Consider the following 27,503-nt stretch of genomic DNA (forward strand, 5'->3'; position numbering starts at 1 on the left):
AACATATTAGTTTCAGGTATACAACATAATGATTTGATATTTGTATATATTGTGAAATGATCACCACAAAAATTCTAGTTACCATCTGTCACCATCTGATTTTTCCTTGTGATAAGAACTTCTAAGATTACTCTCTTAGCACCTTTCAAATATGCAGTACAGTATTATTGACTGTACTTACCATGCTGTACATTAGATCCCCATGACCTTTTAATTTTATAACTGAAAGTTTGTAACTCTTGACCCCTTCACACATTGTGCCCACCTCCCAATACTTCCTTCCTCTATGGCAACCACTGATCTGTTCTCTATCTATTGGTTTGGTTTTCCATAGTGCAATAACCTCAAGATCCAGCCATATTTTTGCAAATAGCAATATCTCATTTTTTTATGGATGAGTAGTATTCCATTGTATAAACAGTTGCCCCTCGGTATTTGTAGGGGATTGGTTCCAGGATCCCCAAGGATACCAAAATCTGTGGGTGCTCAAGTCTCATATAAAATGGCATAGTATTTGCATATAGCCTACACACATCCTCGCATATACTTTAAATCATCTCTAGATTATTTACAATACCTAATATAATGTAAATGCTGCGTAAATAGTTGTAAGTACAATGTAAATGTGATGTAAAGGGTTGCTGGTGTGTGACAAATTCAAATTCTGCTTCACGGAAAGTTCTAAAAACTTTTTTTCTCGTGTGTTTTCGATCCACAGTTGGTTGAATTTGCAGATCTGGAGCCCACAGATATGGAGGGTTGACTGTATACACAACAATTTTTTTCATCCATTCATCCATCCATAGAAACTTAGGTTGTTTCTGTATCTTGGATATTGTAAATAATGCTGCAATGAACATAGAGGTACAAATAGCTTTTTGAATTAGTCTTTTCGATTTCTTCAGATAAATACTGGAGAAGTGGAATTGCTGGAATTTATAGTAGTTCTATTTCTAATTTTTTGAAGAAGCTCCATACTGTTTTTCATAGTGGCTGCACCAATTTACATTTCCACGAACAGTGAATGAGCTTCCCTTTTCTCCACATCCTCACCAATACTTGTTATTTCTTGTCTTGTCTTTTTGATAATAACCATCCTAACAAGTGTGGTTTTGATTTGCATTTCCCCGATGATTAGTGATGGAAAATGTCTGTTCATATCCTCTGCTCAATTTTTAATCAGATTGCTTGTTTTTCTATTCTTGAGTTGTATGGGTTCTCCATATATTTTGGATATTAACTACTTATTGATTTTTGATTTGCAAATATCTTCTCCCATTCATTAGGTCACCCTTTTATTTTTTTGATGGTTTCCTTCACTGTGCAGAAGTTTTTTGGTTTGATGTAGTCCTACTTGTTTACTCTTGCTTTTGTTGCCCTTGATTTTGGTGTCTGATCCAAAAAATCTTTATCAAGACTGATGTCAAGGAGTTCATTGCCCATGTTTTCTTCTAAGAGTTTTATGGTTTCAGGTCTTACATTCAACTCTTTAATCAATTTGAGTTAATTTTTGTACATGGTATAAGATAGTAGTCTATTTTCATTCTTTTGCATGTGGTTGTCCAGTTTTCCTAACACCATTTATTGAAGAGACTGTCCTTTGCGCATTGAATATTCTTGCCTTCTTTATTGAAAATTAATTTATCAAAAATGTGTGAGTTTATTTCTGGGCTCTCTATTCTGTTCCATTGATCTATGTGTATGTCTTATTGATCTATGTGTGTTTTATAATGTTTTATACTGTTTTGATTACCATGACTTTGTAATATAGTTTGAAATCTGGGAGCACTATATCTCTACCTTTGTTCTTTTTACTCAAGATTGCTTTAGCTATTCAGGGTTTTTGTGGTTCTATACACATTTTAGGATTGTACATTCTTTTCTGTGAAAAATGCCACGGGAATTTTGATAGCAGTTGTATTGATTCTGTAGATTGATTGGGCAATACGGACATTTACAATATTAAGTCTTCTGATCCTTGAGCATAGAATATCTTTTGATTTATTTGTGTCTTCAATTTCTTACATCAACGTCTCATAGATTTCAGTGTACAGGTCTTTTACCTCCTTGGTTAAATTTATTCCTTGGTATTTTATTCTTTTTTATGCAGTTGTAAGTGGAATTGTTTTCTTAATTTCTCTGATAGTTCACTGTTAGTGTATAAAAATGCAACAGATTTTTGTAAATTGATTTTGTACCCCACAACCTTCCCAAATTAATTTATTAGTTCCAACAGCTTTTTGGTGGGGTCTTTAAGATTTTTCTATATATAAAATTATGTCATGTGCAAATAATGAAAGTTTTACATCTTCATGTCCAATTTGCATGACTTTTATTACCTTTTCTTGCCTAATTGCTCTGGTTAGGACTTCTAATGTTATGTTGAAAGATAGAGGGTTTTCTTGTTTTGTTCCTGATCTTGGAGGAAAAGCTTTAGCTAACATACTATGATGGGCTTATCATATATGGCCTTTATTAGGTTGAGGTACATTCCCTCTATACCCACTTTGTTAAGAGTTTTTATCATAATGAATATTAGCTTTTTTCCAATGCTCTTTCTGCATCTGTTGTGACCATCATATGTTTTTTTATCCTTCATTTTTTTAATAGGGTGTATCACGGTGATTGTTTTTCAGATGTTGAATTGTTCTTACATCCCTGAAATAAATCCCAGTTGGTCATGGTGTATGGTCCTTATAATGTATTGTTGAATTTGCTTTGCTGATATTTTGTTGAGGATTTTTACATCTATCTTTGTAAGGAATATTTGTCTCTAATTTTCTTTGTTTTGTGTGTGTGGTGCCCTGGTCTGTTTTGGTATCAGGGTAATGCTGGGCTCATAGAATGAGTTCAATTTTTGGGAAGAGTTTGAGAAGAATAGGTATTAAATCTTCTTTGAGTGCTTGGTAGAATTCACCAGTGAAGCCATTTGGTCCTGGACTTTTGTTTGTTGGATGGTTTTTGATTACTGACTCAATCTCCTTACTAGTAAATTGTCTATTCAGGTCTTCTATTTCTTCATAATTCAGTCTTGGAAGATTGTATGTTTCTAGAAATTTACCCATTTCTTCTAGGTTAGCCAATTTTGGGGCATATAATTGTTCATAGTAGTCCCTTATGACCCTTTGTATTTCTTTGCTATCAGTTGTATCTTCTCCTGTTTCATTTCTGGTTTTATTTGAGTTTCTCTTCTTTTTTTCTTTTACTGAATCTAGCTAATGGTTTGTCAATTTTGCTTATCTTTTCAAAGACCCAGTTCCTAGTTTTATTGATCTTTTCCATTGTCTTTTTAGTCTCTACTTCATTTATTTCTTCTCTAACGTTTATTATTTTCCTCCTTTTTCTAACATTGGACTGTGTCCTTTTTCTAGTTTTTTGGGGGTGTAAAGTTAGGTTGTTTACTTGAGATTCTTCTGTTTCTAGAGGTACGCTTGAATCACTCTGAACTTCCTTCCCTCTTGAAACTGTTTTTGTTGCATTCAAAAGATTCTGGTATGTTGTATTTTCATTTTTATTTGTCTCAAGGTATTTTAAAATTTCACCTTTGATTGCCTCATTGACCCTTTTCTTGTTCAGTAGCATTTGTTTACTCTTCACATATTTGAGATTTTCCCAGTATTTTTCTTGTAATTGACTTCTAGTTTCATACCATTTGGTCAGAAGAAAAGGCTTCACATGACTTCAATCTTCTTTAATTTATTGAGACTTGTTATGTGGCCTAACATATGATCTCTCCTGGAAAATATTGCATGTACACTTGAGAAGAATGTGTATTCTGCTACTTTTGGATGGAATGTTCTGTATATATATATTCATTGCCTCTGATCTAATGTGTTAAGGCCAATGCTTCCTTATTGATTTTCTTCTGAATGATCTATGCATTGATGTATGTGGGATATTAAAGTTCCCTAGTATTATCGTATTGCTCTCTATTTCTCCCTTTAGGTCTGTTAATATTTGCTTTGTATATTTAGGTGCTCCTATGTTGGGTGCATAAATATTTACAAATGTTATATCTTCTTGTTGTATTTATCCCTTTCTCATTATGTAATATCTGACTTTGCCTCTTATTACCATCTTTGTTTTATTTTATATATATATATTTTAAATTTATTTTTTATTATCTATTTTTGGAAGTGTTGGGTCTTTGTTGCTGTGCACAGACTTTTTCTCTAGTTGTGGCAAGTGGGGGCCACTCTTCATTAAGGTGTGCAGGCTTCTTATTGTGGTGGCTTCTCCCATTGTGGAGCACAGGCTCCAGGTGTGCAGGCTTTAGTAGCTGTGGTGCATGGGCTTAGCTGCTCTGCAGCATGTGGGATCCTCCCAGACCAGGGCATGAACCCGTGTCCCCTGCATTGGCATGTGGATTCTTAACCACTGTGCTACCAGGGAAGCCCACCATCTTTGTTTTAAAGTCTATTTTATCTGAGTATAGATACCCCAACTTTCTTTTGCTTTCCATTTGTGTGAAACAACTTTTCCATCCCTTCACTTTCAGTCTGTGTGTGTTCTTACATCTAAAGTGAGTTTCTTATAGACAGTATGTAGATGGGTCTTATTTATCTATCCATTCAGCCACTCTATGCCTTTTGATTTAGTCCATGAACATGTAAAGTAATTTTTGATAGGTATGTACTTATTGCTGTTTTGTTAATTGATTTTTGACTGTTTTGTAGTTCTTCTCTGTTTTTTCTTCTTCTCTTGTTCTCCTCCCTTGTGCTTTGGTGGTTTTCTTTGCTGTTATGGTTAGATTCCTTTCTCATTACCTGTTGGGTATCTACTACAGGCTTTTGTTTTGTGATTACCACAATACTCACATATGATAGCCTATATATAAATAACAGCCTATTTTAAGTTGATAGCAAGGTAAGTTTGAGTACATTCTAAAACCCTATATTTTAACTACCCCTCCATGTTTTCTCTTTTTGATGTCATAATTTACATCTTTTTATTTTGTGTATTCCTTAATTATTGTACATATAGCTATTTTTACTAATTTTATCTTTTAACCTTCATAACAGCTTTATAAATGCTTAAATACCACCTTTATTATAAATATTTACCTTTATTGATAAAATTTTTACTTTCATTTCTTTGTTACTAATTAGTACCTTTAGAGGTCCCTTTAACATTTCTTATAAAGTCATTTTAGTGGTGTGAACTTTAGTTTTTGCTTGTCTGGAAAACTGTTTTTCTCTCCTTTGACTCTGGATGACAATCTCACTGGGTAGATTACTCTTGGTTGGAAGTTTTCCCCTTTCAACACTTTGAATATATTGTGCTACTCCCCTCCGGCCTGCAAAGTTTCTCCTGAAAAATCTGCTTATAATCTTATGGGGCTGCCTCTGTGCACAAGTCATTTTACTCTTGCTGCTTTTAACATTCTCTCTTTAACTTTCTTTAACTTTTGATATTTTAATTATAATGTGCCTTGGTATGGATCTTTTGGGGTTCATCTTTTTGGAATTCTCTGGATCTGAATCTGGATGTCTGTTTCTTTCCCGTTAATAAGGTTTTTAGCTGTTATTTCTTCAAATAAATTTTCTGCCCCTTTCTCTTTTTCTTCTCCTTCTGAACCCTCTATAATGCAAATGTTATTTTGCTCCATGTTGTCCCATAGATCGTTTAAGCTATTTCCACTTATTTATTTATTTAGGTATAGTTGCTTTACAGTGTTGTGTTAATTTCTGCTGTACAATGAAGTGAATCAGCTATATGTATACCTATATCCCTTCCCTCTTGGACCTCCCTCCCAACCCCCCCATCCCACCCATCTAGGTCATCACAGAGCACTGAGCTGAGCTCCCTGGGCCATACAGCAGGTTTCCACTAGCTATCAATTTTACACATGGTAGTGTGTATATGCCAATCCTAATCTCCCAATTCATCCCATTCCCCTTTCCCCCATGTCCACATGTTCGTTTTCTATGTCTGCATCTCTACTCCTGCCCTGCAAATAGGTTCATCTGTACCATTTTTCTAGATTCCACATATATGTGCTAATATATGATATTTGTTTTTTTCTTTCTGACTTACGTCACTCTGTATGACAGACTCTAGGTCCATCCACATCTCTACAAATGACCCAATTTCATTCCTTTTTATGGCTGAGTAATATTCCATTGTATATATGTACACCTTCTTTATCTATTCATCTGTTGATGGACATTTAGATTGCTTCCATGTCCTGGCTATTGTAAATAGTACTGTAATTCTTTTTTTTTTTCTTTCTTTCTTTTTTGCTCTTCTCTTTGGGTGAGTTCCACTACCCTGTCTTCCAGATCACCGATTCTTTCTCCTGCTTCAATTAGTCTGCTGTTGAATCCCTCTAGTGTATTTTCCAGTTCAACTATTATATTCTTCAGTCATGTGCCTTCTTACATTTTCTTTCTCTTTGTTAAAGTTCTCACTATTTTTATCCATTCTTTTCTGAGTTTGGTGAGGATCTTCATGACCATTCTTTTGAACTCTTTACCTAATTGATTATTATTTCTATTTCACTAAGTTTTTCCCCCCCCTGCGTTTTTAACTTGTTCTTTCCTTTGGAACATATTCCTGTTTCCTCATTTTGCCTGACTCTCTGTGTTTGTTTCTATGCATTCTCCTTTCAGTCCTGAAGGAGAGACCTTTGTAGGAGATGAACCTTGTTGTTCAACCTTGCCCTGGCTCTTGGTTGTCTCTCGAACTTTTGTGATTGTCTAAGCAGCCTGATTGGCTCTTGATAGATCCCAGTTGTTGAGGGTGTGCCAATACCTGTCAATGTTCCAAAGGGGGGATCTCAGTCAGCACCTAGTTTCAGGCTGATTGGAAGTCAGATCCTCAATCATCAGCTTTTAAAGTCTGCAAATATATACAGTCCTCTGAGACTTCAGTTGTAAACCCTACTGGCCACTAGACTAGGCAATTTGGAGGTGTCCCCCTGGTGACAATTGCAAAAATCAGGGTTCCAGGTGAGTCTATAAGCTCTTCACTGGGAAGTACTGGTGAGCTGTAGTATGGCCAAGGAAGAGCACAGAGAAGGCATCCCCAGCCTGTGTTCCCTGAGGGCACCTTCTTAGTTCCTAAATGTGTAGTAAACCTGAAGCCTGCCCTTCAGGCTGAAGCTCTAGGATAAGAAAATAGACCTTTTTTCACAGGAAGATCTGGAGCGTGTTCAGTGTGCTGTCTGTGCTATGCCATAGGGGTGATGTCCTGCCAAGAACTGTCTCTCTGATTGTTTCAGCCCCATGGGGCCCAGAAGCACAAGTTTCCCTGGCCACCAGAGCCAGGCAATCAAGGAGTATGCACCAGTGGCTTTAGTGGGGTGGGGTATGCCCATCAACACTAGCTAAATAGAAGGAGCCCAAAACTGGCACCCACTAGCCCCTCAGTCACTGGAGAAAGCCCCCACCAGCTTCTGCCCCTCGAGCAGACACGTTAATATTAGCTAATACATCTCCTTCACATACAGTCTAGGCACTTTTCAAACTGCTGCTTGAACACTTGGTCCCAGGGTGAGTAAGTCTGTGAGTGAGCCCTTTAAGAGTGGAATCTCTGTGCCCTACAGCCCTTTGAGACTTCTGGATGTAAGCCCCATTGGCTTTCAAAGTCAGATGTTTGAGGGGTTTGTCTCTCAGGTGCAGGTCTCAAGGGTTGGGGTCCTGATGTTAGGCATGAACCCCTCACTCCTCAGGAAGAATTTCCATACATGTGAGATCCTTCCAGGTGTGGGTTGCCACATAAGTACTGGGGTTTTTGGTGAGATCGAATCTTTGCCTCTCCTACCTTCTTCACGTGGTCCTTTTATCCTTTTGCGAAGGATCTGTTCAGCTAGTTTTCAGGTCTTTTTCACAGGAAGTTGTTCCATATACAGCTGTGTGTTTGCTGTTTCCATGGGAGGAGGTGAGTTCAGGCTTTTCCTACACTGCCATCTTGAAAGGTCTCTTGTACAGTTCTCATTTTAAATTCTTTTTCAAACTGGAATGTTGTTACTTGCCATTTAACTGTGATTTAATACCCCTTATGGTTATACTTTTCCAATAAAGAATAGTTAAAGTTAAAAAAAAAGGTTAAAGATAAGTTTCCTTGAGTTTGCAGCCTTACCAAGCTACCTAACTAGACAACATTGCCATCTAGTGGCCTAAACATACTACAGCCATCACATTTGGGGTGGGAGTTGGGGTCCTAGCATAGGTCTGAGGGGTGTGTCCAGGAAGCGCAATGTTAACAGTGATGCCAAAGCCACATCAAGAACATACAAACTCTTCCAGAGCAAACACGTGAGGCCTTCAGTTGGAGAATCCAAAGCTGTACCAGCTCCACAGAGAAAAAAGTACCACTGCCACTGAAACAATCTTTTGATCAGCCTCACTTATTTATTTCCTTTTCTTTGAACTTTTAGGGTCCATTTTTTCATTTCCTTGTTCACCTACTGCTTGAAAGCATTTTCCAAACATTCTCTCATCTTTATGAAAAGGATGTTACCCTACATCACCATGACAAGGTAAAGACACAAGGAATCAGATTGCTAATGGTGGTCAGGAACTCCACATGGGGGTCAATCTGAGCCTTCATGGAGAACTAGAATGAGCAAGCAAGAGCTGGGCTTTGGTCTAAACAAGACGAAGCTTTAAGAGACAGGAAAATAGGAGAAGGCTTACAAGAATGGAGCAGATGCAGCTTCAACTGAGATTCCAAATATTCTAGAGATAAGTATTCTTAGCAAACATCCCTTGGGGCCTCTTCTTTCATTAAACTCAGATACTCAGGGTTTCTCCTGATTGACTAGAAGGTTTATGTAAGCCGTTGCTTCTGCAACTAGGCCACCTATGGCAACCACCTTGAACTGCCGGAAAAGCACGATGGGCATGAAGAAACATGCCCAAGACGGGATCATTATCAGAACACCACTGATAGGTTCTTGCCAACGCTCATCTCTGACCCTGTACAGGTAAGATCATAATAGAAGTTGAGAGTACAAACAAAACAGTCATTAAGTCTTTTTCAACCCACTTTTGATGAAATAAGGATAGAAACAAAAAACATCGGTTTAGATCTGTTTGAACAAAGGAACAGTGAGAAAGCTGGAAGAGGCAATTTTCAGAAATCCAAATATGTGCTTCTCCAAAATTTGCATCAGAGGCTGAGTCATGCCCATGCAAATGGATCTTAGTTCAAATTCATGTTAGAAAAATCTGGAACACACTTACTTCCCTTATGCAAATCTAGGAAAACAGCCGTGGGTTCTTACCTATAATAAAAAGAATCTCCACTGCAATGTCACTGACTGTTGTGCTCCGAGTTGTCGATAGGTCATCATTGCCAATAAAGCAAACGTTGTAAGGTACAGTCACGGCAACATAAAACGTCGCCAATAGAATAAGCCAGTCCCAGCCGGCTTTGAAAGTGCTAAAATGCAAAAGTATGAATTTGGACTTTTTTGCATCAGAAACTTTATACTCCGGAAATGCTGGTTTATCTACAAAAACATTCTGTGGATAAAGACAAAAAAGGAGAGAAGGGAGAAACACAACATTAGAAATAAGGAACACACAGCCTTAAACACATGGGGAGAATTATTTATACATACAATGTCAATACATCTTTATTTTTTTTGAATTTTAGAATTTTATTTATTTTTTTATACAGCAGGTTCTTATTAGTTATCCATTTTATACTTATTAATGTATATATGTCAATCCCAATATCCCAACAATGCCAATACATCTTACAAATGACTTTAGAAGTTGGTGATGCAAAAAGTAGACTTTTAAGTATGTTAAAATTGGGCAGAGATCTTTGTCATAACTGACAGGAATATGCAGAGTGTAGTCACCAGTGTTAATAAGTGACTAATCTAGATTTTGTTCATGAAGAATTAAAAGATCACTACCTAGAATGTCACCTAGAACCATCCAAAGTTGCAAGTATAAGCCTACATACATTATAAACACAAAGATACAGTTATGTTCCTACTGTCATGGGGACATTCCATATACTTATAGTTTTGAGATGACAGTCATTATCTAAAGAATTTATTGGGCCTGAAATACTTCTAATAGCAGCAAAGGTATCATTTTTTTTTTCTCAAAAGGTTAGAGCTATATGATCAATTCAATTGTGAATAGCTGTTAACATGTCTTTCAAACTAAAAGCAGGTTGTGCTGACCCCTTGCATTTTGTATTATGGTTGTTGGTGAAGTTTCCAGCTGGGAACCCAAATCTCATAACCTTGATGGACATAGATTTATTCTGGCACTGGCTAGCCCTTGTTAAGATGGCAAAGCAAGAAACAGTTACTTAACAGTTATTATTCAAGTCATGGGAGGAGAAAAGCAATGTTCATTGTGCAACTGATTAAATGCAGAAGAGTTTTTATAGCTGCCGGAGTTTTTATAACTGCAAAAGCACTTCACTTTGAAAGCAGTCCAAATTGAGGAACAATTCTCTTTATTGCTGTGAGACAAAGGGAGGCCCAACAATAGCGTGTGTGGCAATTTGACAGCCTATGACCAGATACTTGCAGACCTTGCTTTGACCTCAATTAATGAGAAATACAAGATAGGTAATGGAAACTTAAATTGGAAAGTTACGTTGAATGAACAGAACAGTTCAAAGTTCTTGAATACCTGTTACTTGCAGGTCGCAGCGTGTTTTCTTGCTTCTGGCACTGAAGGAAGGACAAATTAATGTGGTATGTCCAGGGATACCTAAAGTACTTGGAATCAGGAGCACAAGCTCTTTAGTGGTGACCCTCAGTGCCCAAATATTTCTGCTACCTTAATATGAATGCCTCTCCTAGCTTGCATCTCTCTTTGGTAGGCATTTACAGCACACGTTTCTACTTCCTGTTAATAGTCTCACTCATCCCACAGGGCACCTGATAAAGTCAGGATTTGGTGGTGAGGGAGGGCCTGCTTCACTCCTTCCAGATGGTTCTTTGATGCCCATCTGCCACGGTGTTTATGCTCCATTCAATTCCCTGACTTGACCTGCCTCCTTTGCCTCATTCTCTGGTTTCTAGGAACAGGTTCCAAAGGTGGATTATGACATAAAACTGAGGAAGGAAGAAGAAAGTAACCCCTGTTGGGCTTCTCATCAAAGCTGAGGTTGGTGCATCGAAGAGAGACTTGGGGTCCATGAGTATAAATCTCAAGGTTGACAAGCACTTTTATTTACAATAGGACATGATGGTTTCCAATATGATTTTTTTTTCAAATATTTACTATGATAACACATAACCAAAAGCCATGGAAGAATATCTCAATTTTTATCCAAATAAGTCTTTTTATATCATGTTACAGAAATGAAATGTTTACTTTATCTGAGGGAGAAGCCAGCTCTAGGAGTGAAGGTTGGGAAAACTCAAGAAGTAAAGTATTTTTTTTTATTGAATTATGTTGATTATATGAAGCATTAGTGATGCTGATGAAAAAGGTCAGCAATGTAATAGTTATCTCCACAAACCAGAAAATAAATCACACTATTTCATTTTTATAGGCTACTTAAAATATATTATTGAAGTTATTTTAAAATATACTGAGAATCCAATACATCTCAGATTAGACTTAAATTTTAAAAGGTTTTTCATTCAAATTCTGCATATATCCTGACACAATCACCTAGTGAAAAAAAGAGATGTCCTCCTCCTCCTGCTTCTATATTTGTAAAGTTTTATCAAAAACCTTTTCAATGGAAGAAAATTTCTTACAATTAGAAAGTGTGCTTTTAGCAAGTAAGGGGGAAAAGACATTATTTATAACCCTGAAACCTATGAAGTTTGCCTAAAGAATAATACAACCAACTATCCTCGATGTTAGTTATATATCTTATTTATTAATTTTCAAGCGTATTGTTTAGTACCAATGGTGTTTGAGTAGTTTAACCTCTACCCTATGTATTACTGAAACAGAGTAGTTAAGGCCAAAGCCTAATCAAGGTAACTGTTTCCTAAACTATTTTTGCAACATGTCTTTGAAATTAACATCCAAATGAACAAAGGGATGGGAAAATGTTTCTACAGTAATTACGCTGAGTAATTGCAAGGTAGCATATGCCTTCGATGACTACCAGTCCGGTAACCTGTTGGTAATATGTGGGCATCTAAAGCACTGTCCCTTCAAGCTCCCAAGGCTCCCATGTGATCTTTGGGTTGAAGACATTTGTATCATCCCAATGTCATGTAATAGACAGAGTAACAAATCAAGGAAACCAGAAATTAAAAACCTTTTCCAAGAGGTACCATGTAGCAAAGTTAGAGCCAGGATTAAAGGGTGTTACATCCTGATTCTCAGAGCTTGCTAATGGCCTGATGAGCTAATTTGTTCTGAGTTGAATCATACATTCCTATTCCACAGAATTGTATCAGAGAAGCAGCAAGGTAGGGGCAGAAGCACCGTGGCTTTGAGTCAGAAGATTCATGGATGGGTCCCACATCTGCTGTTCTACTTTTGAGACCTCAAATAAGTTGTTCTTTTCCATCTTTAAATTGGAACGAATAAAAATCATATCTAGTAATGGCCTGCTGTAAGGATCAAATGATATGATAACAGCAAAAAGAATTTGTAAATAGCAAAAAGCTACAAAAACATTAAGAAGTCTTTTTTGGGGGGCACATGAATGTTAACATATCCAGAATTCCCCAAAGACTGATTGTCTAGCCAGTAAACCATTCAGATCATTGTTTCCTCTTCCCTCTTCTCTCTTTCTGTTGTCTTTTAGTCATTATGCCCTGTTCTCCTTGAAAAGAGATGGTGAACAAGGCCAGTCCTGATTCCACATTTCCTTTTCAGAAATAAGACATTACCTGTATTGTCAGATTCACTGTGCTGATTTGACACCCTTCCTTACCATGTGTTATTTTAATGCTCCACCCTGATATTTGTACTTCTTAAATAAATGCAATTTAGCAAATTAGCCAAGGGGTGGGAGTTATGATTTTTTAAATAAGATTTTTAAGTACTGTTCTGTACTTTGTTGAATCAAAAGGGGAAAAACAGCATGTTCTGTGAATGCATTTTTAAGCTCACTAATACTTAGTACATTTAAATGACTCTGGACTAAATGCTAGAAGAGTGTTATCTTTCAGCATTACAGAATCTCAGGCTAATATGTGTTTAGGTGTTTTGCTGACTGACTTGCATAGAATCAACCCCAGGTGTGGTTACATTTGTTTCTTCCTAGAACTTGTTTACTGTCACTAAGGCTGACTTGGTAACTGAAGGCAGGTATGACGAGGAACCAGGGGAAGGATTCAGAGATCTAGTGGTGTGCACGGTTTGAAGTCTATCCCTGGACTCTCAGGAAACCAATGTGACATGCAGGTGTCCCTGGAAAATCTTTATATTAAGCCAAGACAAACTAAACAGAATGTGACTCTTAACAGCGGTGCGTGACAGATCAGCACCAGCATGGGTGACGGTCCTGGACCACAAACAGATGCAAATAGCTTGTCTGGCTTCCAGAGAGGAATCCCACTGAAGCACAACCAGGTTGGCAGCCCTTTCATGTCAGATTGTGCTCTACACCTGGGCTCGTGCATCTTTGCTCACTAAAATCAGGTAAGCAGATACTTTGTGTTTCTGATGCATGACTGCTTTAGCAAAGCATCCGTATGTCAGATTAGGTAGTCTCAAGCTCTCTGTGTACAATGAGATGCCAAAGACTCTCTTGCGTCCTTTACTCCCAGAACCTCAGGATCTGAGATCAATTCCAAAACAGCAATGGTTGTTTGATATGACTTTTTCTAAAGTCATTGGCAAGTTAGACCCTGAGTCTTGATGTCTGTTGCCCATAGTCACACATACCCCCAAAGTTGTTCTGGAGATTCCACAAGGCAGATGAATGACACTACCATCATTTGAAAAATCATCTTTGAATATCTACAACCAAACAGACAGAGTTCTGGATCTCCGAGTGAAGTCTCTTAGTTCTCAGAACCAATTATAAAATTAACTGTAAAATCCTGGAGGACGTGTGTCACTTAAAACACCACAGAGTCACCTTTTATAGGCACAGTTGACAGATAACCACCAGGTTTCAGAGAGGAGCCCTACCATAATTTACTAAGAGTGTGACTTTTAAAAAAAAACATAATATATGGCATGTCACTTCAAACCCAGTTCCAAGGTGTGAAATTTCCAACTCTGTGTTTCATAAAATGTAAATTTTCCAAATAAAGTAATGACTGATTTGTTCATGGTCCCCCTGGATGAAAGCATTCAGTGAAATTAGATAAGGTGCAAAACAGATGGAGCTAAAATTAAATTTGAGAAATTTTAACCAACAAACTATGGATGTGTAATATAACTTGTTCATAAAATGTAACCAGTCCCATTTGCAGTGTCCCTAGTACCATATTGTACGGACTGAAATAATATTCTATGCTGTGATAACACTATGATTAATCATTTTTATTACAGAAATGCCTCGTGACTGCTGACCTTTTCCAGTTTGTTTTTTATAGGAAAGCACAAGCCAAAGTGGAAAAAAAAATCTAGCAAAGCCAATAAATGCATAATTGGAGGCTTTCTTTTGTGAATCAAATACTGCCACCAAGGGAAAGTCTAGCATTCACTGTGTACACACACACCACCTACATTATTTATTTTCAATTTGTTCTTTTCTCTTCTTTGCAGGTGGCCAGAGATGTGATAAAGGACCGCTCGGCTCCGTCTCCGGGCTGAATCAAAGTGGGTCCCTGTTCTTGATCTTCCTTTGGCTTTGTCTGGGGGAAAATAAAACTCATTAAGCATCAATGAATGTATCATTTGACCCCAAGAATGTCATTTTGGCAGTTCCTTCTTAAGAGCACATAGTACATGTTTTTCAACACCTAAAATTATTTGTTGGCTCCTAATGACATTTAATTTAATTTTAGTTCCTTACAATTTATTTACGTTTATCATCATATTAACATCATTATTTTTTAAAATTAAAGTAAAACATACAAGAGAACAGAGAAATTTTCAAACAGTTCAGGAAAGCATTAAGCAAAAAAAACCTTACTCCTTCCTTCCTGCTGCTCCACGTTCATATCCCTAATTCTACTTTCAACTTTTTTTTCTCAATTCTTTCCAGAAAAAAATATGTAATACATATGCTGTATCCACATTTATATTTATTTCTTTGCATAAATGGAAATTTGCAATAAAAACTATTTATATTTTACTTTTTCCACATCAAAGTAATGTAAATCATTTCTCATTTGCACATTATAGTTCTCTGTCATTTTTTTTACAGCTAAGAGTGTACCATGTTAAGGATATAACTAGTCTTATTTCCTTTACTATTTCCCTATCATGAATATTTAGGTTTATCCAGGATTTTTAAAAAATCTGTGTAGATAATCCTGCAATGAAAACTCTTAAATGTATAGAGCTGTGCATTGGTATGCCAAGATATTCAGTAAATAAATTACTAGGAATGGATATGTACATTTCAAATTTTGGTATACATATTCCAAATTTAATTCCAGCAGCTTACACTCCCAGCAACATTGAGTAGATGTGTCTGCTTTACCACAGACACCAAAATTATGAAATATAAAATAAGAATAGCCTAACATTTTAATAGCTGAAAGGTGTCATAACATTGTTTGAAGTTGCATTTTTAAAATGATGAGTGTGGATAAGCATTCACTTAAATATTGTCCAATTGCATTTATTATTATGAAGTCTATTCATATTATTTTTGTCAATTTTGAAATTAAGTTGGTACTTTCTATTTATTTGCATGAGCTCTTTGTATATTAGTTACCATTTTCTCATCACACATGCTGTTGACAATGTTCCCCTTTTGTTACTTGACCTTGGATTTTTATTTATGCTGTATAAAAATTTTACATTTTTTATGTTGTCAGACTTATCATCTATAAATTTTTGGTGTCTAGACTTTATGTCCTGCATAACCAAACTGTCTTCACTCAAAAATTATTTTTAAGAAATCTGTCTGCTTTCTTCCAACATGTTTATGTCTTCATTTTTTTATTTTAAACATTTAAAATTTTAATCCAATTGGATTCTATTTTAGTAAAATTAGGTAAGAATTCAGCTATTTTATTTTCTTTCCAAAGGCCTACTGCCAAAGAGAAATATATAAATTGACTCTATGAAATGAAGAAACATTTAGTGTTTATTTGGTCAGTTGGTGAACATATAATTTTATGCTTAATAAATTCTATATATATGACAATAATTGCAAAATATAAAAATTAAAAACTTATTTATCTAAGCTTCATCATCAAACCTCTGTAGTACTTTGAAGGCTGTTTGATTTCTCTTCATAAAAATGATTTGGTTTGTTTGCTACATTGGGGAAGCCATGTAACTATTATTGATGGCCAGTGTGTGCCAGGCCCTGTTCTAGATCCTCAGTATTAACCGATTTCAATTAATCTTCATAAATACTCAGTGAGATCAGCATTATAATCCTCCATTTACAGAGGAGAAAACTGAAAGGTCTAATATCATGTCACATGACCACATGGCTAGTTAGGAGTAGGGCCAGTCTGTGAAGCCAGATTGGCCTAAATTCTCTACTTCCACATGTAGCCCAAGTCCTTTAATGACTTAAATCAATGTTCAAATGCTGCTTAGTGTTAAGTGTCACATAGACGAATATGTCATAGTCAGTACCCCTCTCAGCCTGATCTCCAGGTGTTTCAAGGCCTTTAATTTTTAATGACAAGAAAATAGGATGTTTTATTCATGGCAAAAGTCTAATCTGATGTTACATGTTTTTTCATTGCTCATCTTTTGCTTCAAACTTTGAAAGAATGTTTAAAATAGAATATATATAACTATAGACCTGAATAAATAAAAACAGATTAACAAAAAAACACAATGTAGAAGATCAAAAGGGGTACGTTTTTTTGGAAACTTGATTGACCAAAGCACATTTTATTGTACTACTAAAAGTTAAGGTTAACGTCTTCATGTGTTAAGTTTTTTTTTGGTCTGCATAGAAGTCTTATAAGTAGCATCTGAAAATGTAACAATTAATCGAGCAGGGTGTAATTTTTACATATACTTAATTTGGAAAACTGCCAGAGTTTTAAGATAGTGTCTATAGGAATGTAGTAGGAAAGGCCAGCAGGCTGCTTATGCAATGTCAGTCGGTATGAAAATGATGGATAGAATTACAATGCTAACTACAAAATGGACCAGATTAGAGATTTATGACAGTCAATAAGCCAAATCCCTTCTCTGTGGAGAAATCTAATTATGGGTGAGATATTCCAAATCAAACAACAGGAATTTTATAATCTTAAAAAATAATCCCTCAAAGGGAAATGTCAGAGAAATGTATGTGTCTTGGTCTTAGCTCTAAGTGGAAGGAAAAAAAAAAAAGGTTTCCTTGAAAAGTTTTAATCATGATTTAACCCTCATGCAATATCGGGACTGAAAATCATTCCACTTAGGTGATCGAAAATCTCCCAGGCAAAGGAATGAATTTAAAATGGTCCTGGGTTGGTAGCTCCCAAATGAAAAAATAAAAAATAAAAAATAGAGTTGGGAACAACTCACTTAAAAAAAAAAAAAGTCTTGACAGTGAAATTCATAATTTTCATATAAATACAAACACATAAAATATACATATGAAATACATTTGAAACACAAGTGTGTTTGTGTGTATAACTAGAAACAAGCCAAACGCCCATAAACAAAAAAGAAATGCATAAATGGTTGTATAGTCATGACATAGGATGTTAAAATTCCATTAAAGTAGCCTTAGTGAGAATAATTGGAAAATGAAAGAAATGGTGCCCCTACCTGTTGTCACAGAAAGATCTCAAAAACACAAATCTAAGTACAAAAACAATAAAGATGAGCACTGACAAAATGGCATCATTTTTATAATATTCACACACATGCAAAACTAAGTAATATACCATCTAGGGAAATGTATGTGCTAAAAAACTACCCATAATCATATGACTACAGCAAATTGCAGAGATTGGAAAACGTAGTATCTAGCTGGGTTACCATGTGCCTTACTAAATGGAATTAGTAAAATTCTGTTTTGTTAAACTGGCTTTGGGGTGTATGGGGATTTTAAAGAATATTTTCGTATTATATGTATTACAGATATTATATTTTTGAATGTAAAAAATATTTCACAACAAATAAAGGACAAGATTAAAGTGGAATTGGACCATGTAGCAGTGGGACCTGACCAGATTCCTTAGAGTTGGGGTGGTTAGGGGTGAGGCATCAATTGCTTAAGATGAATGACTCAAGTTTAAAACCTGAAGGAGGAAGAGTTATTAATAAGATGATGGGTGGCAGAGGGAAGAACATTCTTGAGAGCAAATAAAAGGTGTGAGAACCTTGGTCAGAAGGGAGCTCAGTGTCTTGGAAGAACTCAAAGAAGTCCTGGAGGGTTGGGATATAGAGAATGGGAAGAAGAGAAAAAAAAGGAAAAGTAGAAGGTAGGCAGAAGCCCACTTCACTTTTCCTCAGACTATGTCAGCCACACTGAGCTGTAGACAAAGCTGGGGAATACACTCTCTAGTTGGGCATCCATGTGCCCTGTTAAATCATAGTCCTGTGTGAAAGGGTCTCTCAGACACAGGATAAACCTGTATGGTCACCTCCATAACTATGGCTTGCTCTAAGAGAAAACCAAATAAGAGTCAACCAGAAGGATATACAAGTGAAAGAAATAAATGAAATGGAAAAGAAAGTTTAGAAAATATATGATCAATAAAACCAAAAGAAGATAAAAGTGTTAAACTTCTGGCAATTGTATTCAAGGAAAAATAGAGACAACATCAACAATGTTAAGCTTTTAAAAAGGACCATAAATTGAGAAGACTTTTAAAATGATGAGATTACTTTGTGCAAAATCTATCAGCATAGTTTTCTAGATTAAATGAATATTTTGGGGAGAGTAGTTAATTCCCAAAATAGGTCCCCAAAGTGGTAAAAACCTTGAGTAGACCAATGACCATGGAAGGAAGTAGAGAAAGAGACCATTTCGTTCATACTGCTTATCACCCCTACTAAAGGCTATTTCAGATGGTTTTAAAGCTCAGTGTTATCAAGTCTTAAAGGAACAAGTAATTTTTTTATTGAAGTATAATTGATCTACAATGTTTCAGGTGTACAGCAAAGTGATTCAGATATATATATATATATATATATATATATATATATATATATAATATATCTTTTTTAGATTCTTTTCCATGATAGGTTATTACAAGATATTAAATGTAGTTTCCTGTGCTATACAGTAGGTCCTTGCTGTCTATCTATTTTTTATATAGTACTGTTTATCCTGAATTCCCAATTTATCCCCCACCACTTCCCCTTTGGTAATCATAAGTTTGTTTCCTATGTTTGTGAGTCTATTTTTGTTTTGTAAATAAGTTTATTTGTATCTTTTAAAAAATTCCACATATAAGTGATATCATATGATATTTGTCTTTCTCTGTCTTACTTCACTTAGCATGATAATCTCTAGGTCTATCCACGTTGCTGCAAATGGCATTATTTCATTCTTTTTTATGGCTGAGTAATATTCCATAATATATTACACCACATCTTCTTTATTCATTCATCTGTTGATGGACATGTAGGTTGCTTCATGTCTTGACTATTATAAATAGTGCTGTTATGAACATTGGGGTGCATGTATCTTTTCAAATTAGAATTTTTGTCTTTTCCAGATATATACTCAAGAGTGAGATTGCTGGATCATACAGTAACTCTATTTTTAGTTTTTTAAGAACCTCCATACTGTTCTCCATAGTGGTCGCACCAATTTACGTTCCCACCAACAGTGTAGGAGGAGGAACAAATAATTCTTTTAAAGCTTTGGAGAACAAAAAAGCCTGAAAATTTCTGAATTCAATCTACAAGTCCAGAAAAGTCTGATACCAAAGCTAGGTGAGGATAATACAAAAAGATAACCATATACCACTTTGAATATACATGCTAAAATCCTAAATAATACATTAGTAAACTGAATATAGAAGTGTATTAAAAGAAAATGTACCATGCTTATTGGGATTTATTCCAAGGATGGTTCCATTTTAGGAAATCATTATATAATTCATCAGATTTATAAAGAAGAAAACCCATGTCATTATCTCAATAAACACTGATTTTTTAAACATAACTCCATAAATATTCTTTTTTAAAAAATAACTTTGTAATAAGCAAGCAATAGAAGGAAGGGATTTTCTTTAACGATAGAAAATATCTATGAGTAACCAAGGGAAAACTCATATTTAATGAGGTGACATTAGAAGCTTCATAGTTTTTGCAATTTATAAAATGGCAAAAATTTCCCCCCAAAATGGAAAATGAAGTCAATGTAAACCCATTATGGAAGTTTTTGAAAATAAATAAAAATAAAGAAATAAAGAATGCCTGGTTGTTTTCAATAATGATTTCATGCATTTCCTTCTAAATTTTTACTGCATTTATTTTTTTACTAACTCATTTGCAACTACATAACATATACACAATTATTCCTTGAATATTAAAAAATAATACATGTACATTTTACAAAATTTAGAAGTGTAAACAATATAAAGCAGAAAATGAATCTCTTTCATAATACCATCTCCCAGAAATAATTTAACAATTTGGTGGATTTATTTTTTTTATTTTGTTCTAGGATTTCTTTCTTTTCTTTTTTTCACATCACTGAACTCATATCATGTAACTAATCAAATATAATTAACACAGAATAATCACAGATTTTTAGATAGGGAAAAATATCTGCCAAAAGACATGGGACTGGATCATAGCTTTACTTGATTAAGAAAAAATGTCTGTAACTCAGTTCATTCAATATGGATTATATATATATATATATATATATATATATATATATATATATATAATATAAATAAAATTATTTTCAAAATGTATAAAATATTCTTTTAAAGGTTGCAATGCAAATGGTCTTTTGTTCATGAACTAAGCCTTGCTTCCATGATGGGAAATGAAAACACTGAATGATTCTGCTGGCAGAATTGTAGTGATGCTGTGCTACCCATCCAGATGCCCCCTCAGAATTAAAAGGGTTAAGTCTCGGGCTTCCCTAGTGGTGCAGTGGTTGGGAGTCCGCCTACCAGTGCAGGGGACGCAGGTTCGAGCCCTGGTCTGGGAGGATCCCACATGCAGTGGAGCGGCTAGGCTCTTGTGCTGCAATTACTGAGCCTGCGCTCTAGAGCCTGCGAGCCACAACTACTGAGCCTGCATGCCACAACTACTGAAGCCCATGCATCTAGAGCCCATGTTCTGCAACAAGGGGGGCCACCGCAATGAGAAGTCCGTGCACCGCAGCAAGGAGTGGTCCCCACTTGCCGCAACTAGAGAGAGCCTGCGTGCAGGAGCGAAGACCCAATGCAGCCAAAAATAAATAAATTAAAAAAAAAAAAAGGCTTAAGTCTGCGGTGGCTGGGAGTATGCCAGCCCAGAGCCCTCACCTCTTAGCCCTCAGTCCTTTCTGGTACTGCCTTCAGCTGAAGGAAGTGACCTTGATCAAGATCACGCCCCTTTCCCAGAGCAGCCTGCATTCAATGATGGGTCAATATGGGTGTGTAACAGGAGGTCCCCCTGGCCAACCCTGAAGGACACACAGCTTTAGCTGGTGGTGTACCTGGAGTGGGCAAAATATCTTGTTGCAACTTCATTGCAGCCCAATTTCTTCCTCTGCTCCTTCCTTCCTTCTCTCCCTTTATACAAGTGTTGAGCCTAAGAGGATTCCCTAAAAACTTCCTTCAATCTTCATCTCAGACCTGCTTCCCAGAGATCCTGACCTGCATCAACAGTGTTGCAGCTTCACCCTTGTTCACATGTTCTGAATAAACACAGCTGGTTGGTGTTTAAGTGGTGATTGCCCTCTGAACTGTGGGGTAAAGGATGTACCCCAGAAAAAAATATTTACTATTTGTTATGTGAACTAAGACTGCCGCCTGCCATATAAGTAAACAAAGGATGTTGCAGCCATCAAGACATCACATTACAGCCTCCCCAATGGTGAGCCCTGAGGGAACTCAGGATGGAAACAGGATGCCAGTCATCTAGCAGTCAACTGTTGCAGCCATCAAGACGGTGTACCTTGAGGAGACTCTGGATGAGAAAGCACAGAATACTGGCCCCAGATAGCTGAGGTGCACATCAAAGGAATGATTTCAGTGAGCCCAGACTCTTGCATCTTCCCATACATAGAAAAGGACTAAGTTCCTAAACTTGAGATATCTGGTTTTCTTTAATTAACAGTAAACTTTTGACGTTCCAACTACCTGGTCTTTTGTTGAAAAAAAGCCTATACATCCTGGCTCTACCCCCCCCCACCCCCCTTGCTTCTTTAGAACAGTTTCTCAGAGTTCAGAGGCTTAAGTCCTCAGAATGTCCACCATATAAAACATAACTCTCAACTTTTAGGTTGTGCGTTTTTTTTCAGTTGACAGTTATGATACATAGAAATGACTAGAAGGGAACGAAGAATAATGTAGTGAATTGTTACAGGAAAGACACAAAGTTATAACTTCTACATTCTTAGATTTATAATTCTGAATCATTTCTATTGGCTGGAATATATCTTTAAGTAGTTTCTTTTAGGAGACATTTTTGGGTTATGTATTTTATGGTTTTCCATATACTGAATTCTGCAATCGTCTACTGTGACTTTGCTAGCCTGAGAATGTCACAAAAACCTGCCAATATCTGGATCTATCAGATGGGCCATGTGCTGGGACAGGGCAGTGGGAGCGTCCAAACCAGGTGTAGGCAATAAGAAGTGTTGACTGTAGAAAATTTAAAAACAATAATCCAACCACATTTGGTCAGCTTTTTATTACTGCCACGTGCTGGTAATTTAAAATAATTCCAGTGACAAAGCATTCTTCCTCAACCCCAAATCTTTTGTTAATCTGGATTCAAAACAATTCCTGTGGTTATTGCTCAATTTTAATAATACATGTAAGTTTCAAAATTGGCACATTTATAGTACAATTACAGACTGGGAGAAAATATTTCCGAATCACTTATCTCTAGAATACATAAGGAACTCCCCAAACTCAACATTAAGAAAACCTAACAATCCAGTTAGAAAATGAACAAAACACACAAAGAGATATTTCACTTAAGAGGATACAAGAATGGCGAATATTCACATGGAAAGATGTTCAACATCACTAGTCATTAGGGAAATGCAAATTGAGACTATAATGAGATATCACTACACACCAACCAGAAGAGCTAAAATGAAAAGTAGTGACAATGCCAAATGCTGGTGAGGAAGTGGAGGTACCGGGGATTTCACACATTGCTGATAGAAATATAAAGTGATACAGTCACTCTGGAAAATAGTTTGGCAGTTTCTTGAAAAACAACAACTAAATATATAGTTAACCCTGCAAACCAGCAATTATATTCCTGGGCAATTATCCCAGAGAAATGAAAACTTATGTCCACACAAAAACCTGTGCACAATTGTTCATAGCAGCTTTATCTGTAATAGCCAAGAACAGGAAACAACCCAAATGTCATTCAATCAGTGAATGGTTAAATAAATTGTGGTATATCCATACTATGGAATACCATTCAGGAATAAAAAGGAACAAAATATTAATGTATTCATAACTTGGATACATCTACATGGCATTATATTCAGTTAAAAAAAGCTAATCACAAAAAGTTACAAACTACTTGATTCCATTTACATAACATTCTCTAAATATTGGAGGTGGGGTACAGACCAGAAGTAGTCAGAGGGTAGGGGGGTGTATGACTCCATAAGGGTAGCAAGAGGAAGATATTTATAGAGATGAAATAGTTACGTACCTTGATTATGGCGGAGGTCACACAAATCTACCCTTGTGATGAAATGGCATAGAACTATACACACATAATGTCCCAATGCCAATTTCCTAGTTTGGGTATTATACTATAATTATGTAAGATGTAACCATTGGAAACAACTGAGACCTTTCTCTCTCTCTACTATCATTGAAAATTCCCATGAATCTATAACTATTTCAGAATAGAAAGTGAAAGGGATATTTTCAGGTTACGTCTGGATATTGCTTTGTTTTTACTGATTTTTGAGTGCAGCATATTGAGGCCTTTTAATTGCTTTCAACCTGTGAGAATCTAAGCTGCATGGAAGCCTGGAGCTGGTGTCTCATCTCAGTGATGCTGGTGGCCCAACAGTCTGTGTCTATTTGGGAAAAGAATCTTTCCTCAAAACATATTACTTCCATCTGAGACAGGATGGGATCTGGGACCCTTTGCTGCAATGCTTGCACCTGGACAAACGTTTCCTTGAGTAACAAAATACAAAGAAACTATAAGGGACTAAAAATAACTGCGTGTATATGCAGCTGGGGCAAATTATGGACAACAAGATACAAAAAGACCAAAAAATCCAACTGCAACTTCTGAAGAGCCGGGAGCAAAAGCAGGGCACTGCACATGCCCCCTGCACTCAACACCACCAAAAGGGCGGGCAGACCACCTAAGCCACACCTCTGGCCCGATCCCGGGGACACACCCCTACCCTCACCCCCATGTAAGGAACCAGCTCGCCCCTCGCCCCTGGGAAGAAAGCAAGGGAAACTGTTGCTTGTTCTCACTCCCCCTTGTTGTAGCAGGGGCCCCAATAAAGCCTTGCCTGAACTTCTTGTCTGGCCTCTAGTCAACTTCTATTGATTGGGGAAGGCTAAGAACCCTGGTTGGTATCACATCTATTATAAATTTGTTACACTGAACTGATCTTGTCAGAATATGACACTTGACTATCATGTGCCAGAAAATTTATTATAAAATATAAAAATTTACACATTTACAAATCACATCATTGATTTCACCTCTTGTCTTTTTTAGTCTATTTTTCAGAGAAATCCTTAAAGACCACTGTGCATAAGACTAGAGACTATATTTTACAGAGTCATGTATATTTTATACTACTTCTGATGTAATTATCTTTAGTTTATTTATTTACATTATGAAGTAAACATTTAATTGAGTATAACATATATACAAAAAAAAAGACAAATTAGAGTGTGCAGCTTGTTTTCTGGTTGGTACTGATCTTGAATATCTAAATCAGAGAAAGATTATATATATATATATATATATATATATATATAAATAAAGAAGTGTTGTCTCTGTAGAAGTGTTTCTCTGTAGAACTCTGTCTCTGGTATATCCATCACCCAGCTTCAAGTATGAATACAAGTATTGACTTGTTTATTTCCATCCATTTTACTCATTCAGATTTTTGGGGGACAAATTCAAGGCATCATATCTTTCTGTCTATCTGACCTATTGATCTATCTATCTACCTACATACATATACATATTCATATACATGATCAAAACAGAATCACAATATCTATCACTTAAATATATAACCATAATATTTTAACATTATCAAGTATCAAGTCGTTGAGGAACTGTGTTTTTTAATTGGGATCCTTAGATTCCCAGTGGTTAGGGGAGGTGTTGTAGGGATGGAAATGTGCTGAGTGTGGAACAGGAAAAAATCAACAGGTAATACACAAGGCCAAGTCCCATTTCTGTGTTTATTTTATAAATGGGTTTCTGAATGACATTTCATTGAATGAAAGAACCCTGTCATTTAAAAAAATGGAAATTACTGAATAAGTAATCTTGAATCAAAATTAAAAAGTAGTATACCAAAGGGGATAGCAGGGGGCAGCAGGGGAGGGATTAATTAGGAGTTTGGGATTAACATATACACAGCACTATATATAAAATAGATAACCAACAAGGACCTGCTGTATAGCACAGGGAACTCTACTCACTGTCTTGTAGTAACCCCTAATGGAAAAGAATCTGAAAAGAATAGGTGTGTGTGTGTGTGTATAACTGACTCACTTTGTTGTACACCTGAAACTAACACAACATTGTAAATTAACTATACTTCAAATAAAAAGAAAAGGTTAATAAAAAAAGTAGTATTCTACTTTTTACAAAACTAGGAAAAAATATACACTTAGTAGAAAAGTATACTGGATAATCCTTTACATAATTTCTGGTCTAGAAAACACATTATTAAAATGTTTAAAAATCTTGTTACTCATAACTTAGTACAGAGATAGGGGTAGGTCAATTACTAACTGTAGCTAGTGTTAATTAGTTGATTTCTTTATTCATGTAGTTGATATATTCACTTCAGTTGTTGTGGTTAAGGAATTTAAGTAACTGGGGAAAGTTTGGGAGGAGCCTTTATGCAAGAATTCGATAAAGTGGCAAAAGGAGAACTGTCTTAGAATTCAATGGCAGGACTTCAATTTCCTTTGAATAGACCCCTTATTGAGTTAAAAGAAATCAGAATAACGCCAGAGGATTTTTACAAGAGCAGGGAGTTTTCCCCTGGGAGTGAGAAGAAGAACTATCTAAAATAATTTAAAAGTCCGAAATGTCCAAGCAGCAAAACAGCAGGAAATAAATTGAGGGATTGAGTAAACTAATATTAATAATTTAAAAAGTATTAAAAATTATAATAGATTCTAGGTATGAGGATCAAGATTAAATTTCCATAAAAATGCAATAAAGTTCTTTTGCAAAATTTAATAAATCAAATTGCAAAATGAAAAGAATTTTTCATTTTGATATTTGTTAGAGCAAATTTATATTTACTTTTATTTATTTTATTTTATTTAACATCTTTATTGGAGTATAATTGCTTTACAATGGTGTGTTAGTTTCTGCTTTATAACAAAGTGAATCAGCTATACATATACATATACCCCCATATCTCCTCCCTCTTGCATCTCCCTCCCACCATCCCTACCCCACCCCTCTAGGTGGTTACAAAGCACCAAGCTGATCTCCCTGTGCTATGCGCCTGCTTCCCACTAGCTACCTATTTTACATTTGGTAGTATATAAAAGTCCATGCCACTCTCTCACTTTGTCCCAGCTTACCCTTCCCCCTCCCCGTGTCCTCAAGTCCACTCTCTATATCTGAGTCTTTATTCCTGTCCTGCCCCTAGGTTCTTCATGACCTTTTTCTTTTTTATTAGATTCCATATATATGTGTTAGCATATGGTATTTGTTTTTCTCCTTCTGACTTACTTCACTCTGTATGACAGACTCTAGGTCCATCCACCCCACTACAAATAACTCAATTTCGTTTCTTTTTATGGCTGAGTAATATTCCATTGTATATATGTGCCACATCTTCTTTATCCATTCATCTGTCGATGGACACTTAGGTTGCTTCCATGTCCTGGCTATTGTAAATAGAGCTGCAATGAACATTGTGGTACATGACTCTTTTTGAATTATGGTTTTCTCAGGGTATATGTCCAGTAGTGGGATTAATGGGTCATATGGTAGTTCTATTTTTAGTTTTTTAAGGAGCCTCCATACTCTCCTCCATAGTGGCTGTATCAATTTACATTCCCACCAACAGTGCAAGAGGGTTCCCTTTTCTCCACACCCTCTCCAGCATTTATTGTTTGTAGATATTTTGATGATTATCTATCTACTTTTAAAAGTTGATAATTGTTACAGCTAGATAATGAATGC

At 36.1% G+C, this 27,503-nt stretch overlaps 1 protein-coding gene across 1 annotated transcript in view; it reads right to left on the bottom strand.

Moving 5' to 3' along the window:
* KCNH8 (potassium voltage-gated channel subfamily H member 8) overlaps nucleotides 1-27,503 on the bottom strand; it is a gene marked incomplete at both ends in the record, with an annotated part of 347,867 nt that overhangs the window by 146,020 nt on the left and 174,344 nt on the right. The window contains 2 exons of the mRNA XM_082624208.1: nucleotides 9,230-9,470; nucleotides 14,577-14,704. Of these exons, the coding sequence (XP_082480334.1) occupies nucleotides 9,230-9,470; nucleotides 14,577-14,704 (369 nt within the window). The remainder of the gene's footprint in view (nucleotides 1-9,229; nucleotides 9,471-14,576; nucleotides 14,705-27,503) is intronic.

The sequence above is a fragment of the Mesoplodon mirus genome, assembly GCF_964341445.2.
Source record: "Mesoplodon mirus genome assembly, chromosome: 6".
Lineage (NCBI taxonomy): Eukaryota > Metazoa > Chordata > Mammalia > Artiodactyla > Ziphiidae > Mesoplodon > Mesoplodon mirus.